This window comes from Natator depressus, chromosome 7 (genome assembly GCF_965152275.1).
Source record: "Natator depressus isolate rNatDep1 chromosome 7, rNatDep2.hap1, whole genome shotgun sequence".
Taxonomy (NCBI): domain Eukaryota; kingdom Metazoa; phylum Chordata; order Testudines; family Cheloniidae; genus Natator; species Natator depressus.
Window position 1 is genome coordinate 71279448 of NC_134240.1, and position 18895 is coordinate 71298342.

The 18895-nt window shown below is 39.8% G+C and overlaps 1 protein-coding gene across 4 annotated transcripts in view; it reads right to left on the reverse strand.

Annotated features, from left to right (window-relative positions):
• PARG (poly(ADP-ribose) glycohydrolase) overlaps positions 1-18895 on the reverse strand; it is a 126151-nt gene that overhangs the window by 16212 nt on the left and 91044 nt on the right. For all 4 annotated transcript variants that reach the window (XM_074958740.1, XM_074958739.1, XM_074958738.1 and 1 more), the window contains 3 exons: positions 12992-13139; positions 2741-2819; positions 1781-1889 (listed from right to left, as the gene is read on the reverse strand). In XM_074958740.1, the coding sequence (XP_074814841.1) occupies positions 1781-1889; positions 2741-2819; positions 12992-13139 (336 nt within the window). The remainder of the gene's footprint in view (positions 1-1780; positions 1890-2740; positions 2820-12991; positions 13140-18895) is intronic.

Below are 18895 nucleotides of genomic sequence, written 5' to 3' on the forward strand. Positions count from 1 at the left end.
AGCTGAAAAAGGAGGTAAAATACCAACTTATAAAATAGGATCCTTTTAAAAAATAAAACCACTCTATTAAATGTCTCTCTCAATTATTTCCTAATGCTTAATAACAGAATAGAAGTATAACAGAACTACAGGAGTCAATGGATACCGATCCCTATCCTATCATGGGGTGCCATTCTTGTATAAACAGGTATTTGATGGCCTAAATAAATAAATGGTCTAACTAATTAAATCATAATATATTTTAGATAAGAAAAAATGTATTGTTTGTTTCCACACCACACAAAAAATTAACTCTCTTGGTTTAGATAAACTGACTGAAAACCAGTGTAGACAAATACAGTAGCAATATGTTGTCTTCAGAAGGCATGGTGATTTCTAGTATGATTTAGTATAGAATTCCCCCTTATATTTAAGTTTACCTTACTTAATGGAATGTAAAATCTATTTCACTCAGCAGTTGGCTTAGCATTTTCCTCAGATATGATTAACCTGTTCACATTGAACTACCGCTGCCTAACAGGAGTTGTAAACAGAAGAAAATGCATACATTTATCCTAATATATGAAAGGATTTGCATCTATCAATATGATTGATAAGTTTAGTCTGATCTCAAATGCATTGGGGTGGGCAATTTAGTTTTCCAATTAAACTGTCACTGAAATTTACTAAATTCATTTACTGTCTTTTTCAGGGCTTATTTCATTACCATCAGTGATGGAATGATGTGATGTATGCGACTTTATACAGGAAACACATGTTTTTAAACTAAAACTAGTCTTGATCGGTGTACATCATTTTTGGAAAAATTACCTTAAAAGTGGTATTTCCTTTTCAGTAGGAGATTAATGAAAAGCTTGCCTATACTTGCTTGAATTTATTTACATATCTACAGTAGGACCTGATCCTGAAAGGTGCTGAATGCTTCAATTCGCACTGATGTAAAATGGAATCTGAGGTTTCCCAGTACCTTTCACAGTTGGGCCTATACAGTACGTATGTACACCTGCTAAAGATTAATTACAGGGCATAGAAATTAATGAAAAACCTGCCTTGTTTAGTTTAAAAAAAAGAGTTGCAACTAAAGATACCTGTAGCTGGAAAGGTATACCAAGAATGTACAGTATCATCAGAATTCAATGTTTACTTGGTTTCTAGATGGGGCTAGGATCTGATCCATAATAAAGCAACAGAATTCCCTCTCCAGTGTCTGATTGAAAATAGAAACTTAAATTGGATACTCATTTAGAGGAGAAAGAATTAGTCCACAATTTGGTCATAAATTAGAAACTGCAGGCAGGGGGAGGGGGAGAAGAGAAGGTTAACAATATCAGTATTGTTAACTGTCACTCTATAGAAATATGAGGTACTGTACTTTTTTGTTTGTTTGTTTCTTTAAAATCATAGGGTAGGCTAGATTCATTACAGCTAACCAGTCAAACACAAATTGCAGGAAATATTGGTAGTGGTAACTTTTTAGTTCTGGGCTTAGAACCTTTGAAAAACATTATTGGGAAGATTTAGACAGATCTATTAGTTTCCATTTAGAAAATTAAAAAATGTATGCCAAGACAGAAACCATTTACCAACAAGCATTCTATCTGGCATGCTTAGACTTTAATCTTACTATTGCAAAATATGAAGGATACCTATTATGAAAAGATACTGCAATTAAACAAGATGTCCCCTTCAAAAGAGTTGCTGATCCTGCAAGAACTATGGGAAAGCATAACTCCAACATTAATGAAATGGCTGTAAATAATGGGCCTTAGAAGTTACTGGCCTTGTTGAGTTCTCTTCTAATTTTCTCAGGAACAAACTGATCAAGGAAACGTCTGAAGTGAAATGCATCAATAGCAACAATTTCAGTGCAGCGCCTCTGCCATTCATCCCTGCATTGGGAAAAGGAGGACAGCAAAATTTTGTGTAGTCAATAATATAGTGTCTAGAAACAATTCCAAAAATTGAAGTGTGACTCAAAGCTTTATAACTCATTCAGCAAGTTAACACTTTCAGTAGGCTAAGCTACAATTCTGAAACACACACTTGGCAGAGATAACACCACCACCTTACCTCACAGTGATGTGAAAATACATTCATTACGTCTGTGAAGCACTGATATCATGGTGATGAAGGCCATGAAAAAGCCCTTTCAATGTGTTACAGATATTTTTGTACTGAAGACTCATAACTACACCATAGAAGTTACGAGAGAGTAAAATGGAGTCATAGGTAGCTGTGGCTTTTGGCACCGAACAAGGTAATGCTCAGCAGTGAAACAGTAAATGCTGATAAACTGTCATCAGATTTCAGAGTTAGCACCCTTTCTGAATAGATGCAATTTATGCCTCTCAGAACTACTGTTGCAAGCTGTCCAGCCTAAAGAAGACAATACTGTTACAGTTTGCACTTGGTTCCTCTTTGAAAGGTTTTCTTTGGAACCATAACGGCTTTAAATTAATGAATAATTAGTTTATTACCCTAAACTATCCTGTTGCAAAGAACAGATTCTGCAGTAAATTGCCCTGCCATAGAATATATGTGCCTTATCTATAACAAAGCACCTACATGCTTTCTAGCAGTTTTAAAAAACCCAATTGGTCAGATCTGTAAAAAAGAAGCTAAAAAGTGCCCGAGAGCCATAGTTCAACATTCATGATCGTTTCCTTACTCTTTTTTCAGGAATAAAGGCTAAACTTTAATTGTAAAAATTATCTCAGCTACTCAACAGTGAATGTATTACCTTGGGGTATCATCTTCATGGCTTCTTGCCCATCGGTATGTTTCTGCATAGCCTGTATATTCACTGTATTGCTCAGTACCTGAAATAAATCATTTGCCATTTGTCAATTTGCAGATGTTTCTCTTCTTAATACATCGCCTCCCTCCAAGGAGTCTTCACTCCTCTGAATATATGTGCAACTTATGTTAATACTAATGGGAGCCACATATGAACATTACGAGGCAAACTGAACCCTATGTAATCAATATGAGTCTCTTTTCCACAGGGGGTAGTAAGTGTCCAACACAGGCAATCAAAACTGCAGGTCTTTTACACCTGTATCCACAAGTCCTAACATACATTTAACTACCTGCAGTTCTCACCCTCCCCAGTCCACAGTGAAATTCACCAGGAAAGACACTGGGCTGTCGGCTAAGGATGCAGAGCTTGTGAGTAGCAAGTTATTTTTTGTTGGGGGGGAGGGTGGGGGGGGGGGAGGACAACGAGGAGGACAGGGAAGAATGGAAAGACACGAGTTAATCCAACACAGAATTTTTCCAACAAATTATTTTTCCTTCAAGTTTTCACTGATAAATGTCTATTCAACACAGAAATCAGATGCCTTACCGACAGGGGCTTTTTGTTTGAGACACAAGAAAATTAGTTCTTTCATATGAGCAAGAATATTTTCCTGAATTTTAATAACCTGACAACGATTTCTAATCTATATTGTTCAAAGATGAGAAATTTCATGCCAAACATTTCTTAGGAAGGGTTAAGTTATTAGCCCTAGGAGTTCCTCTTTCAACTGGCAATTCAGTTAGGACATTTTTGAAATACCAGGAGTCAGCAAAGTGAGGGAAAAGGAGGAAGAAAATCATAATATGGCAAGTTTTTTTTTATATATATATTAAACCTTTATTTTTATATATATTAAACCATATATATATATATATATAGATAGTTAGATATGACAAGGTTTAACATATTAGAACCCATTAATACATAGTTCAACTCCTTAACATGACATGAATTATTAATTCATTTGGACCAGGAGCTAAATGGGCAGTAGGTTCACAGGTACATAGATACTGAAACAAGTTGACTTGCATACATATTACAATGACAATAAAATACTCCACTATTCAGAATATAATTACACTGTATTAACCACCATTCACTGAAAGACTGGAATGATACACCTAATGAAGGAAACACAATAAGAGGAGGAAAATGGGATCTTAGAGAGTAGTACATTTTCACAGGGCAGTATAAATTTCTCTGAAAGAAAGTCTAGAGAATACATGAAGGTGTAAAAGCCAGAATGAAGCAGTTACTATTACTGTGTGCCAGGAGTGGTTCAGAGCTGCATCACCCCAACAGGAGCCTTGGGCATCCAGACTGCACACCTTAAAATCAATACATCTGGTCCAGGGCTGTCTTGCACTGGATGTTTGTCACCTTGGACCTCAGAGACCCGTGACTGCTTCTTCCGCTATACCCTTACCTCCACTTCCACTCTGAGGGCTTGTCTTCACTAGCAACATTAAAGTGGTGCTGTGGCAGCGCTTTAACGTGGCTTGTGTAGTCGCGGCATAGCACTGGGAGAGAGCTCTCCCAGCACTATAAAAAACCCACCTCCATGAGGGGAATGGCTCCCAGCCCTGGTGCACTGTCTACACTGGCACTTTACAGCGCTGAAACTTGCAGCACTCAGGGGTGTGTTTTTTTCACACTCCTGAGTGAGAAAGTTGCAGCACTGTAAAGTGCCAGTGTAGACAAGCCCTGAAGGTCATCAACTGGCAATTCATCTGTGGATTGCTAACTGAGTGTATAATCTGTGTCCCCACAGCTCCAATCAAAAGTCTGACTGCCCCAGATCACGTTCCCATTCACCTACATCTAAGACTGAAACCTAACTTAACAAACTAGAGTTGTTCATTCAAAGTTTCTCACCACAGCTGTTCTTCAAGCATGGGTTGCTACTACTGAGCCAGGATCCAACACAAACCAAGTTATTTGAGCTCTCTGACTCTTCGGGTAAAGGATGCCAAAATGGCGCGCGCGCTCTCTCTCTCTCTCTCTCTCTCCTTGTACCAAAATTCAATGACCTTGCTTCAGGAGGCAGGAAGGTTTCCTGGAGCTGCAGCTTCCATCCCGCACTGTGTGTGTTAAGTGGCCATCCCTCACACTGGTTTGCCGGATGGCTTTATCTACCTTGCACATAAAGGTAATTTCATTGTCTCTTTGTGCTGAGTTTATTTTGGAGACACATTTATGGAGGCAGAACCACATTCCTTTGTCTAGGACAGGGTGACTTAAGCCCTGCCTGCCAAACACCCTTTAAGAACATATTTTCAGCACATATTTATAATTTTTCATCTATCACCTGTACTTTCACAACACGATAATATTAATGACCAGCATATTACCAGTTCATATAGGATACCTTACATCACACCTTTTAGATACAGATTATGACAACAATGAGTTGGGGTACACGGAGCTGGTCCGGCCAGCGAAGGCTCACTGCTACATACCAGGAAGCCCTTTGCCCTCTGGTATTGGAATGCTATTAGGATCACAATCGAACGATTTTTTCCAACAGGAAGCTTTTGTCATTCAGCGCACAGGGTGGATGGTGCTCAATTAATGAGCAGCTATTCAATATTTTGTTTTCTCCTCAATATGTGACCCTCCACCTCATTTACTCCATAGAACTGAAACCCTGCTCTAAAGACAGAATTATAAATGTCCTCATAGGCTTTGCTATGGTACTCATCACTATAGTATCCGAGTGTTCTAGAAACATCACTTTATTTTCACAACATGCCTATGAAGTGAGGGGGTGATACTATCCCCATTTTACAGATGAGGAGCTGAGGCACCGAGAGATTCAGGTCAAAAATAGCTACTAATTTTGGATAGATGCCTGATTTGAAATGTCTAGAATCTGATTTTTCAGAGTACTTAGTATTACACAGGACTGTATATGTTGAAACCACATTGCCCATTGACCAAAGTTGCAGCTGTGACCACTCAGCAATTCTGCAAAGCAGGCCCAGGGTCTCAAGATGGGCACTCAGAAAATGAGGAACACACAATCAGTGACCACCTCTGAAAAGTCTGATTTAAGTGACTTGCTTGGTATCACAGAGGAACTCTAATGCCAGGTCTACATTCAAAAGTTAAGTCGATCCAGCTTCGTCACTCAGGGGTGTGAATAATCCACACCCTTGAGCAACATAGTTAATCCAATCTAGTCCCCAGAGTAGATAGTGATAGGCTGACAGAAGAATTCTTCCACTGACCTAGCTATTGACTCTCGGGGAGGTGGATTACCTAGGCTGATGGGAGAATCCCTCCCGTCACTGTAGTGAGTGTCTACGCTGAAACACTATAGCAGCACAGCTGCAGCTTCTCTGCTGTAGAGTCTCAAGTGTAGCCAAGCCCTGTGGCAGAGGCAGGGATAGAATCTACTTGTCCAGGGCAGCTTTCAACAGTCTTAACCATGAGACCCTCTTTTTTCTCTCTGAAATCCTCTGCCTCATTACTACACACCTTTCAACTTCTGCAACAAACAAGGCAAGGGTCCTCCAGACAACAGCCTCCTTCATGACACAACATTTATTCACCCCCCAGTTCCTGTGCACTGGATTTCCCCCAAGCTTGACCGCTTCTGTCCAACTCTAGTCCTATCTCTTTCCCATCCCTGGCTCCTTGTCCAAGTCCCACTATCCTATTCTACCCAGTTCCTATTCCTCAGGCTTCTCACAGTCCCAGTCTCCTTGCCCAGCCACTACTAGTCTTCCCCTCTAGGATCCTTTTTCAAGTCCCAATCTCTTCTCCCCATGACTCCCAATCATTCCCCCTTCCCACATCCTGTCCCAGTCCCCCCACCACCTCAACTCCTTGTCCCCAGTCTCCTTGTCCAGTCAGTACCAGTTCCCCCTCTCTTTGGCTCCTCGTCTGATCCATCTTCCTTTACCCGCTAGCTCCTAATCCCAGTCTCCTCATCCAATCTCTGTTTCCTTTCCCCATCCACTCCCTGGCTTCTTGTCTCCCTGTTCCTTTGCCCAGTCAGTCACAGTCCTCCCACACATCCATGCATTTTGTTAGATCTGCCTCTGCTCCCCCTTCTACACCTGCTGAGAGTGTAATTAAACTGTGTTTTGCCAAGGCCTCTGAAATCAGGGTACGGTTTCATAAGCCAAGGAAAAAGAGGGTACTTGAGGTCCCCCAGAATAATGGTGGGGACAGTAACCCCGTTTATGACAATGTCATTTGGTGAAAATAGTGTCCCAGACTGTCCATCAACAGAGACTCCCAACTGGTGAAAAACTCAGGCATCATGAACGTTTCCAGTGCACCCATGTTGATATTCATAAATCGGCCTCTGTGGTCCACTAGTACCTGCATCGCAATGGAATAGTCCCCTTTCTGGTTTATGTACTGATATGCTCCTTGACAAGGACAAACAATAGGAACATGAGTTCCATCAATGGCCTCAGCGCAGTTAGGAAACCCAATAGTCTTAAAGCTAGCATTACCTAAGGAATATCTTTAACGCCTGACACCTTGAGATAAAACACATGCCTGATTGCCTCAGAAACCACCGCCACCACTTTACCCACAGTCAACTTTCCAACACCAAAATGGTTGGTAACAGACCTATAACAGTCTGGGGTAGCCAGCTTCCAGACAGTTATAGTGACCCGCTTCTGGACTGGCCAGGGTGACCTCATTCATCTCGCTTTATGCTGGAGGGTTGGGGCAAGCCTCTCACAAATCTCCAAGAATGTTGCTTTCTTCATGTGAAAGTTCTGGACCCACTGCTAGTCATCCCAGGTCTGAATGACAACGCGATCCCTACAGTCTGTGCTTATGGCCCTGCGCTAGAAGCAGCAGTCTACTTAGGGGGCATCAGCGGCTATGCCAAGTGTATTGAGCAGCATAAGGGAGTACGAGTCTGCCATGCCAGGGTACTCCCCCTCCTCCATCATGGATTCAATCAGGTACCTTTGGTGGGTCAGAAAATGCTGTCCACAAGTGCCTCATGGAAGCTTTGCCCATTCCCTGACACGAGTGAAAGCGCAAGCAAGAGAAGTTCTTCAAAAGGCACCTCCTCCATGTTACTGGCTCTTAAGCTGAGAGCACACAGACCAAAATCACTCCTCGGCTGGCTGTGTTGGCAGGCTGGGTCAAACATTCTGTAACATGCAGGGTGGGCAGTAAAGTTTTCCCATAGCACATTATGGTGAAAGGGCTAGAGAGGCCACAATTCCGGAGGATGCTAGGGACTCCGGGATAAGTTTGGTTTGACTCAGGTGTGTGTACTGTAGTGTGGAAGCCAGAGCCCCAGGTTCAAGCCTGGGATAGAAAGTCTTAAGTCAGGTTTAAGAATCAGTGTAGACGCTCAGGCCCAGGAGTTTCTCCCACAGGTCAGCTGACTCAAGTCCCATTAACCCTAGGCTTACACTGAAGTATAGACATATTTTAAGAGTACGATTACCATTAAAAATGCTAAGAGTCACAAACGCAAGTGAATCTGGCACAGACAGTGCATTCAGTCATTCATATACACACAAATGCACACAGAAAAGATATAGCTGTGTACAGTTTATAAGTATTAAATACAAAAGACAAACCTTATTTTGAAACATACAGCCTATCAGCTTTCAATACAGGCTGTTCTTGACTCGCTTAAAATTCATATTTATTGATATGCCTGGGGAAAATGTCTGCGCAAACAACAAGAAAAGCAAATAAGAGCTGACAGCTCTCTATCAGGACAGCCTTGGAAACCTTCAACTTTGAGAAGAAAACGTTCCCTTCGGGTATAGCAGTTAGAAGGAAAGCACTGGGTTATCAGGAAGGAGAAACTATACCATATCATGATAGTTTAATGAGTGTAGATGTATTAGTTTTGTTTTTTAAAGGGTCATTTTCATTTGCTTTTTATGAAAATGCAACTTCTGATGACCAAACTATGAAGAGATGAATTAATCATCAAGAGGCTCACAGAAATCACACAAAATTTAAACTCATGTCCCAGAAACCCACATTAATGAAAACCATTGATTTTCATAAATGAAACTCTGGAAAGATACCAGATAAAAATTATTACTTGACAGGCAGCAGTCTTGCCTGTGACTCACAGGCTTACAAGCTGAGGTTGGAAAAAGAATCAGCTCTGCAAACATTTCTGGAGAATTTCAGAGGCTCCTTTATCTTCTGCCCTATTTTTTGGGATAAATTGATTAGCATTTCCAACATCTGAATTAAAATGAAAGTATACACAGTAGCATACTGCAGAACACTAGGGAAAACAACAAGTAGAGAAATGTAGGAGGATAATTTGCCATTTACAAAGCAGAAAACAACCAAGAAAATGAGAGCAAAGAAAGAAACAAAACATATATGTGGAGTGCCAAGGTTTAGAGGACAAGCTACAAAATAAGATGAGGGTGGTGCTTATAAAAGGAGAAAAAACAAATACAATACAGTAGCATAGAATATATATTCTTTAGCACTTCTATGAATGACAGAAGTCGAGGAAAACTATGTTTGTCATATGCAAGAGCCTCTAAAAAGAATTATGTATGTTACTAGAAACAACGTAAGGACTCCGGATCTTACTATGCTTAAGATCTACCTTTGTAAATTAAATTACTTAGCTATAGGGGAGGAGGAAAAGGGCACTGCCTCACCTATTTTTCCCATAGTGTCTGCATGGAAGAAGATAGAACATCATACCCTCTGAGGGAGGAAGGTTAATACCACTGGTATCCAGTGAAGTAGCAGAATAAGCAGCCTGTTTTTACTTTGGTTGAACATACTTGGTCTGAAATGGTAAAAAGGCTGAATTTAGAGTATCAGGACTTGTTCACAACCTGAGTAGAAACCACAGTCTGTCAGCAGCAATCGTGATATATAATCTAAACAAGAAAATATAGTAGAAATATATCACTGGAATCTCTAGCATTCCCTCTAACATTTCTGTAGGCAGACAATTCTCTGTGTGTTGAACTACTTGGTTTGCATGACCAGTTTCATATTCATTACAGTGATGATCTCAACCAGATGTTGCACAATCAGAACAAATTTAATTTCTTTCCAATTTCTCAGACTCTTCTGCAAATTTGAGTAGCACAGTTACATCCATTAGGCCACTGCATCAAGATGCATCACAGAAAGAATGTAATTTATCAGGAAGATAGTGGCATACAGTGCAGACATGCCTAAGAACCAAGATGGAAGAAAGCCAGAGATCAAATAAGGATGATGAAATGGCCATTTCCATTAAGGGAGCAGAACATCACATCACAGATATTAATTAGAAGGCACTATAATAAAGTAAAGTGGATTGAAAAAAAAATTGGGAGAATACTGGCTGAATGATAATGTCACACTTGTTTGACCCTAGCAACAAATGCTTGCATTTTTGAAGATGAATGGCTAGCTGCCCCAAAATCTTTGTTTACTGTATCCAGAGATATAGACTTCTCTTGGGATGACTCCTCCTTTACAATCTCTTTTAGTAATCTTAACCTGGAAGAGCTAACCCTTTCCAGAGGGGAAGTAATTCAGTGCTTTAATCTTGTTAGGGTCTAACACAAGGCATTTGACTGAGAACCTGAAACTCATATCACCTTACAGCAAATGTGTTATGGCACATGAACTACATTCCTGAAGATATTTGCCTATTGATACAACTATATATAAGATAATCAAATTTAAAATGAGACCCTGAAAAATGGACATTGTACTAAACTATCTTTTGTATGAGTACATTCTTTCATTAAGTATTCTTTCAGAGGGTTTTATCACATATGTGTTTAAATGTATTTATAAACTTAAATTTTTTTTTTAATCACTGTTTAATCTCTGGTCTGAATTAAAATTAAAGGGAATCTGGGTTCCATTAAAATGTAGACCCCTCACACCAACTTTAATTTCAAAGAGATTCTTCCTTCCTTCCCCATCTCCAGATCCCCCCCAGACTCATCTTCTACTCCTGAACTCTCAGTCTACCATTCCAGTGATACAGTTCACCCAAGCCGTCAGTTGAGCACATCATTATTTCGGGAAACTCTACATAGCTCAAAGCCACAGCTCAGCCTCCCTTCAACTCTGTGGGGCTCAGAAGCCTGATTTAATCCATCCTGGTTTGGTGCTAGAAACTGTATTAACATGAGTAACAGTAAATTCCAAATTCTAAAAGGTGTAACAGATTACACATTTCTGTAAACAGTCTCAAAACAACATATTCCAGGCACTGTGCAGACCCTGAGCATATTCTGTCTAAATAACTTGCAAAATCAACAGTCTGAGAGAAACTTCTTGGATTGCCTTGTCTTGCTCTGCTCTTTGTGTTGATTGATTTTTTTCCTTTTATGGTGACTATAAACCAGTTTCTTTCTTCAGACTGAGTTTTCAATCTCCCACTTTAATCAGGTTAAATGTAGCTGATTCCAGGAAGGATTTGGAAAACTGTTTTTTGACGAAATAGAAGTATCTGCTAATGGTGACTGATTGTGGCTTTTACTTACTGACTCTTCTTTGCAGTGCTCTTTAGTTAAATCTTAAAAATAGCCGTGGAGACTATTTAGGAGTCTCCAGAGACCTGTGTGTAATAAATGAGTTTTATTTCTCTTGTCAGCCTGCTGTTGGCCACTTTTTTAGTAGCTCATTCACAAAAATATTCTATACTGTATACTGGCCTTTTTCTCTGGAAATGGACAATTTGTTTTTTTTTTTAAACACACATGCACTGTTGTACCATTTTTAAACTTCAACTTGATATATAAACCTAACTGAAATATTTTCAAATCCACATTCAAACTTAAAAAAAAATTCAAAACATTGAAAAGTATTAGTTCATTTTGTTTCTACTGTTCTTTGTCTCATACAGTGACAGATGAAGAAATATGAGATTAAGCCACAGAAAAAGAAATAGTAGTAGGGAAAATATTGCAGGTTGTAAATAGCTTGGTCTTTCCTAACAGTAATAATAAAGCTCCATTATATTTAGTCCATGTCTAAGGCCTGGTCCACCTCCCTGTGAAGTCAATGGGAGCTGTTCCACAGACTTCAGTAAGAGCTGAGACCCTATATTAATAATTTAAGTATAAATATTCTCCTTTTATCTCTGATATCTTGGCCAATACAAATTTGGAAAACTATATTCCTGTACAGTTTTAGATCTATTTATGTATTCATATTGTGTTCTTCACAGGTATATTTAATCCAGAAAAAAAACAGTTAACTCTTAAAGTCCTTTCCTAAATTGTTGCATACATTGCTGTGTGCTACTAAAACAACTCTGCAAACATTAAAACAGCTGTAATTTTCCAGCCCAGCTGTAGCAGCACTTCAAACAACAGATGTAGTGAGTGGAGTGTTTTTAAAGACGGTGAAGTGCTTTGGACTCCCTTCAGGATGAATGTCACAATTTCACTAAAAATATAAAGGCTTAATATGCAAAACACACAAGTTGTTAACAATCTGCATATCAGTTAATCCTATGCATCTCCTAGATATGTTAATAATGCAACCATCCTGATAAGAGCCACTTTCTATTCTTGACCACAACAAAAAAGAGACTACCTCCAAAAGAAGCCATGCCAGGTTTTACACTGGGCTCGTGATTTACTAAAATGGAACTTTGTGAGCATAGTAAATATTCTGTACATAACTGTGCAGGGTAGACATCTCCAATACACTTCATAACTACTATCTTCAATATCAAATCTTAGTATTTTAGTTCAAGAAACCCACAATAAACTGAGACATTATGTAGACTGAGTATTAATGTAGGTATTATAGCCAGGTTACAGCAGACCCTAAGTGGAATTTACAATCAGACCATTAGACTCAAAAGAGGTTTGTTTTTTTTACTATAAAGCCTGTTCCTGAGTTATCTGAAGTCAGTGGGATTTTTAGCATAAACTAACACTGGAACTTAATTAGGTCATTAATCTCTTATCACAATAATTTCTCATTTGAGAATGGTCTACAAAGAGAAATATCAACAAACAGCATTGCAGTGAGTGTGAAGATTAGGAGATAGGTGCACAGGACGTTTTTTAAATTTGTGATCTAAAAGAAAAACGGCATGAATAAATCAGGGTATGTATATGACTGCTGACAGTGCCTGAACTTCTGTGATGTTGGAGATGTCAACTGAAACCTCCTGGCATCACACTGATTCCATATATAATAGGAAGATAAGTATTTGAAATGTTCTGCACAGAGTTAACAAAGACTAACCTGTGATTATAAGACATTCATTGTGGTCCAGGACTTCAGTGATGAGCCGAGATACTATCAGCTCTGGATTGATTAAAAAACGAATTTCTTCTTGTACCAGTCCTGCACCAGTGACACCACCTCCAACAAAACGATTTGCAAAATCAACCTAGTAGAAAAAATGTCCTAGATGATTACAGAATAGGCAAACATCTTTACATCCTTTCTTTAATAAGGTAAATAAATGCTGCATGAGATTCATCTTTCTGTTCAGCCTTTGTTTTGTTTGCCTACTTGCATTTAGAAATGCAACTAGCAGGACTGACCCACCTTGCCCTCACTGCATATTAAGTGGTGGGGACCTTTGTCTGGCTTGACAAAGAAGGTGAGTTGCCCCTGTTTAATTGCAAAGGTGGCTTGTCCAGCAGGCTGATAGGAAAGAGGTTGTTGCGCCCTGTCCCCTGGTTAACTTCTCCACCTAAGAAGCAGAAAGCAGTTAGTGGATCATGTGGGGTGGGGGTTTATTATTTGACAAAATGCTCTCAGCCCAAGATCCTTAGAAGGAACACTTTTTTTCCCCAAACATTTATTGGAGTAAAATATAGTTGTTGTTTCCATTTTTACATCCCTTTACAATTTTCCCATTCTATATTTTATAGGAGTTAGAAAAATTACACATTATTAAACATTTGGCCATCAGCAGCATGTCCTAAACCATTTATAGATTGGTAATGCAACTGTACCAGCAGTTCTCTACCTAGTGAGATTCACTGTGAACTATGGCTGAGGACACCTGAATGGGATGAGACTTTTTGTTCAAAATAGACTGACACACTGTTTAAAATAGATAAGCTTTAAACTCATGATTTTTTGCAGGAATAGCATGTATTTCACTTTAAAAAAGCCTCCATCCACAGAGATAAAGGTGGTGGACTAACACCTGTATATTAATCATGAGGTAGACTGTAAAGAAATTAAAAGTGACGGAATGGATAAAATAGAATCTATTTGGGTCAAAAGCACTTCAGGGGAAAAAGTTATCAGAGGTTCCTCTAGGTTAGTGCTTGGGGTATGCTATGGACTTCCCAGGATCTGATGTGGATATGGATAGAGACATCTTAAATATTTTTAATGAAATAAATATTACTGGCAATTGTGTGATTATGGGAGACTTTAATTTCCCAGATATAGACTGGAGAACAAGTGCTACTAATAATGGTAGTGTCCAGATTCTCCTGGATGCGACAGCTGACAGATTTTTCCACCAAACAGTCAAACAAACAAACAAACAAGAGGTGATGCCATTTTAGATTTAGTATTGGTGAGTAGTAAGGATCTCACAGAAGAACTGGTTGTAAGGGAAAAATTTCATAGGGAAGGGTTGCAGACCAAACTGGATGAGCAAGCATCTCAAACAGGTTACTAAGAGAAAGCAGAAAGCCAAAAGCCAATATGGAATGGAATATGGGATGGATCAGAAAGGAAAGCTACCTTTTGGAGGTCAGAAAGTGTAGGGATAAAGTGAGAACTGCCAAAAGCCTAGCAGAGTTAGACCTTACAAAGGAAATTAAAACCAATAGTAAGGCTCTACAGCTGTATAAATAAAAAGAAAACAAGGAAAGAAGTGGGACCGCTAAGCATTGAGGATGCTCAGGGTTTAACTGATTGCCATATTTGGGGTCGGGAAGGAATTTTCCTCCAGGGCAGATTGGCAGAGGCCCTGGTGGTTTTCACCTTTCTCTGCAGCGTGGGGCACGAGTCACTTGCTGGAGGATTCTCTGCACCTTGAAGTCTTTAAATCACGAGTTGAGGACTTCAGTAGCTCAGACATAGGTCAGGGGTCTGTTACAGGAGTGGGTGGGTGAGATTCTGTGGCCTGTGTTGTGCAGGAGGTCAGACTAGAGAATCATAATGGTCCCTTCCAACCTTGAAGTCTATGAGGATGGGGTGGAGATTAAAGATAATCTAGGCAAGGTCCAACACCTAAACAAACACTTTGCCTCAGTTTTTAATAAGGATAATGAGGAGTTTAGGGGTAGTAGCAGAGTGGCTAATAGAAATGTTGATTTGGAAGAAGAACTTATCACATCTGAGGTAGAAATCAAACTCAAACAGTTTAATGGGACCAAACAGGAGGGCCCAGATAATCTCCATCCAAGAATATTAAAGGAACTGGCACATGAAATTGCAAGCCCTATTGCATGGATTTTTAATGAATACCCTATGAATGGAGAATTGGTAATATAGTACCTATTTTTAAGAAAGGGAAAAACAGTGATCCAGGAAACTACAGGCTTGTTAGTTTGACCTCAATTGTATGCAAGGTCTTGGAACAAATTTTGAAAGAGAAAGCAGTTAAGGACATAGAGATAAACAGTAATTGGGATAAAATACAACACGATTTTACAAAAGGTAGTTTTTGCCAGACCAATCTGATCTCTTTTTTTGAGAAGATAACTGATTTTTTAGACAAAGGAAATGCAGTAGATCTAATCTACCTGGATTTCAGTAAGGCATTTGATACAGTTCCACATGGGAAATTATTAGTTAAATTAGATAAAATGGGGATTAATATGAGAGCTGAAAGGTGGATAAGGAACTGGGTTAAAGGGAGACTAGCATGGGTCATACTGAAAGGTGAACTGTCAGGCTGAGAGGGGGTTATTAGTGGAATTCCTCAGGGATCGGTCTTGGGATCAATCTTATTTAACATTTTAATTAATGACTTTGGCGCAAAAAGTGGGAATGAGATAATAAAATTTGCAGACAAGAAGTTGGGAGGAACTGCTGATATAAGATGAGACTCAGGGAGCTGGACTTGGTTCGCCAACCAAGAGAAGGCTGAGGGGTGTATGATTGCTCTCTATAAATACATCGGGGGATAAATACCGGGGAGGCGAGGAGTTATTTAATTCCCAATGTGGACACAAGAACAAATGGATACAAACTGGCAATCAACAAGTTTAGGCTTGAAATTAGATGAAGGTTTCTAACCATCAGAGGAGTGAAGTTCTGGAACAGCCTTCCAAGGGGAGCAGTAGGGGCAAAAAATCTAAGTGGCTTCAAGACTGAGCTTGATAAGTTTATGGAAGGGATGGTATGATGAGACTGCCTACAATGACATGTGACCCATCTGCAACTGCCAGTAGCAAATATCCCCGAAGGCCAGAGATGGGACACTAGATGGGGAAGGCTCTGAGTTACTATAGAGAATTCTATCCCAGGTGTCTGGCTGGTTGGTCTTGCCACTATTTGGGGTCAGGAAGGAATTTTCCCCCAGGTCAGATGGGCAGAGACCCTGGGGATTTTTCACCTTCCTCTGCAGGATGGGGCATGGGTCACTTGCAGGTTTAAACTAGAGCAAATGGTGGGTTCTCTGTAATTTGAAGTCTTTAAATCGTTATTTGAGGACTTCAGTAATGCAGCCACAGGTTACAAGTCTATTACAGGTGTGGGTGGGTGAAGTTCTGTGGCCTGCAGTGTGCAGGTCAGACTGAATGATCACGATGGTCTCTCCTGGCCTTAAAGTCTATGAGTCTACATTATAAACTAGTGACCAGCATACATTTATAGTTTTGTTTTTTTTTTAAAAAAAGGATACTATTCCATCCTAATCTTTCAAATGCTATTATATTTTTCCACATCTCTCTTAAGATAACTGAATTCATAATAGATAATAAGAGTTGAACCAAAATGAGAGGGTGGCAGAATAAATAAACCCCCTTGGACCAGAAACTCGTATGAAGTGTCAAGTCTAAAATGATTTTTAATCTTAGTGGCAAGGCCCTGAAACAACTAGCCAAAATAACAACAAATTCCCACTGAAACTTATGATGAAAATGTTGAAAGACATTTAGTGGTTGAGGTGTTGCTAAAAGTGACTGTGGTATATAAAACTCAGATGAAAATTCTCCAAAATGTTTTGTCAGAGTTCTTAATCCAAGCAGAGGGATTACGTGCTCGGTTAATATCATCATCCCTCAGGGTATATTTGTTTTAGCTGAGTTTAATGTAAATTTATACAACACATAAAAGGCATTATAAAAGTATCAGCATAATTTCCGCCTCCCTCCTAGGGTTACAGGATGGGTGGCTAAGGAGAAGAAAGAAAAATTAATATTTCTGTGTAGTTTTTAAGTTTATCATCTCCATACAGATTCTGGCTGCTCGGATTTAATGAAGCTATGAAGGGCTTCAAGGAGAAGAATTTTCCTCCTGTTAAAATATCAGCAATCTACTTGTCGTGATGCTCTCACTTGAGACATCGGATATGCCATGCTCGGTCACATCACTGGGTCCAGTATCGTGTGTCTGCTTGTGGCTAATATTGGAGCAGCACTAATGCCTACTGGGTATCAACTACAATATTTTAGAGCTGCCTGGAATAACTAGTTAATGTACTGTTATTATTGATGATAATAGTATTATGTGTATACCGTGGTAGCAACCAAAGACCCCCAGTGAGGATCAGGGATCAATTGTCCTAGCTGCTGTACAAGCAAAAAGGTAGGACATGGTCCCTCCCTACTCTGAAGGGCCTAACAGTTTAAATTCAAGACAAGACACAAAAAATAGGAGAGAGATGAGGAGAGATAAGGGTAACACTAATAAGTTCATACGGTTACACAGGGAATTTGTAGAAGTATAAATGTTTGGGAACCATCCTGTTGTGCATTTGTTAACCTATCAAACCATTATCTTCTGTGTTCTCTTCATATTTGCTGTCCCACAGAAAGAGTAACCCTGGGCACATTCCTTTTTATATTTATATGTTTCATCTCCACACTTCTACTTTGCATTACTGGTTCCTGTTTAATATTTATATACATATATATACACACACAAGATTTTATATGTATTAAACAATGTGTACACACACACACATGCCGGCTATTAGCCAGGATGGGCAGGGATGGTGTCCCTACTTCTGTTTCCCACAAGTTGGGAACAGGCGACAAGGGATGGATCACTTGATGATTACCTGTTCTGTTCATTCCCCCTGAGGCACCTTGCACTGGCCACTGTCGGAAGACAGGATACTGGGCTAGATGGACCTTTGGTCTGACCCAATATGGCCGTTCTTATGTTCTTACACAATTTTCATAATGCTCTCAGACAACACATATAATGATGTAAGCCCCCTTCCTCCTGGGTGGCCATTGGGGCCCGGAAGGTTTCCTAAACTCTGCAGGAATGGATCACTGCGGGTGTAAGGTGTGCATTGGCATGGAGCAGCTGACATCCCTGGAGGCTCTGAGGCAATAAAGGCACCACCTCCCTAGCACTGCTCCACAGGAGGCAGGACAGACTTTCCAGACTCCATCTGGCCGCTAGTGCTGGTACACAGGAGATGCTAGGGTCTTTTTAAAGGGTCACTCCCCATGGAAAATTCTGTGGAGGACTCCAAATCACATGGAGCTCCCCCCTCAACAAACACATTCCCAGATGTTATCCAACAACCTTGTAGTTCCAGCTACAGACTTTATGGATCTATTTCTCCCTCAGGCAAGGACTGTATTTCCCCTTTTCAACTGAGATTGCAAGAACTAAAAGCAACTTCAAATGACAAGATAAGTTCATAAAAGGGATAGAACTCAAAGTTTTATACTAAACTCTAAAAGCTAAACTTGTCATCCCTTCAAACAAAACTAAATACTTCTTTATGGAAATGGAGGAGACATTCTCCTTATCAATCGGTTTTAGCTGACGGCTCTCAGACCAAAACAACTGTGCTGGCAGCAGAAAGAGCCTTTTGACTAATGAACTGGTCACCAGATGGGGCACAGCAACAGCTTTTAAAAAATAAACTGAAAACTGTGACATCCTGTCAAGATCATACCCTGGAAACTCCTCTCCTGTCAATCTCCAATCCATGTCTGAACTGAAGGGCCTGAAGCTGTCCAGGTCTTGTGATTTTCTGTCAAA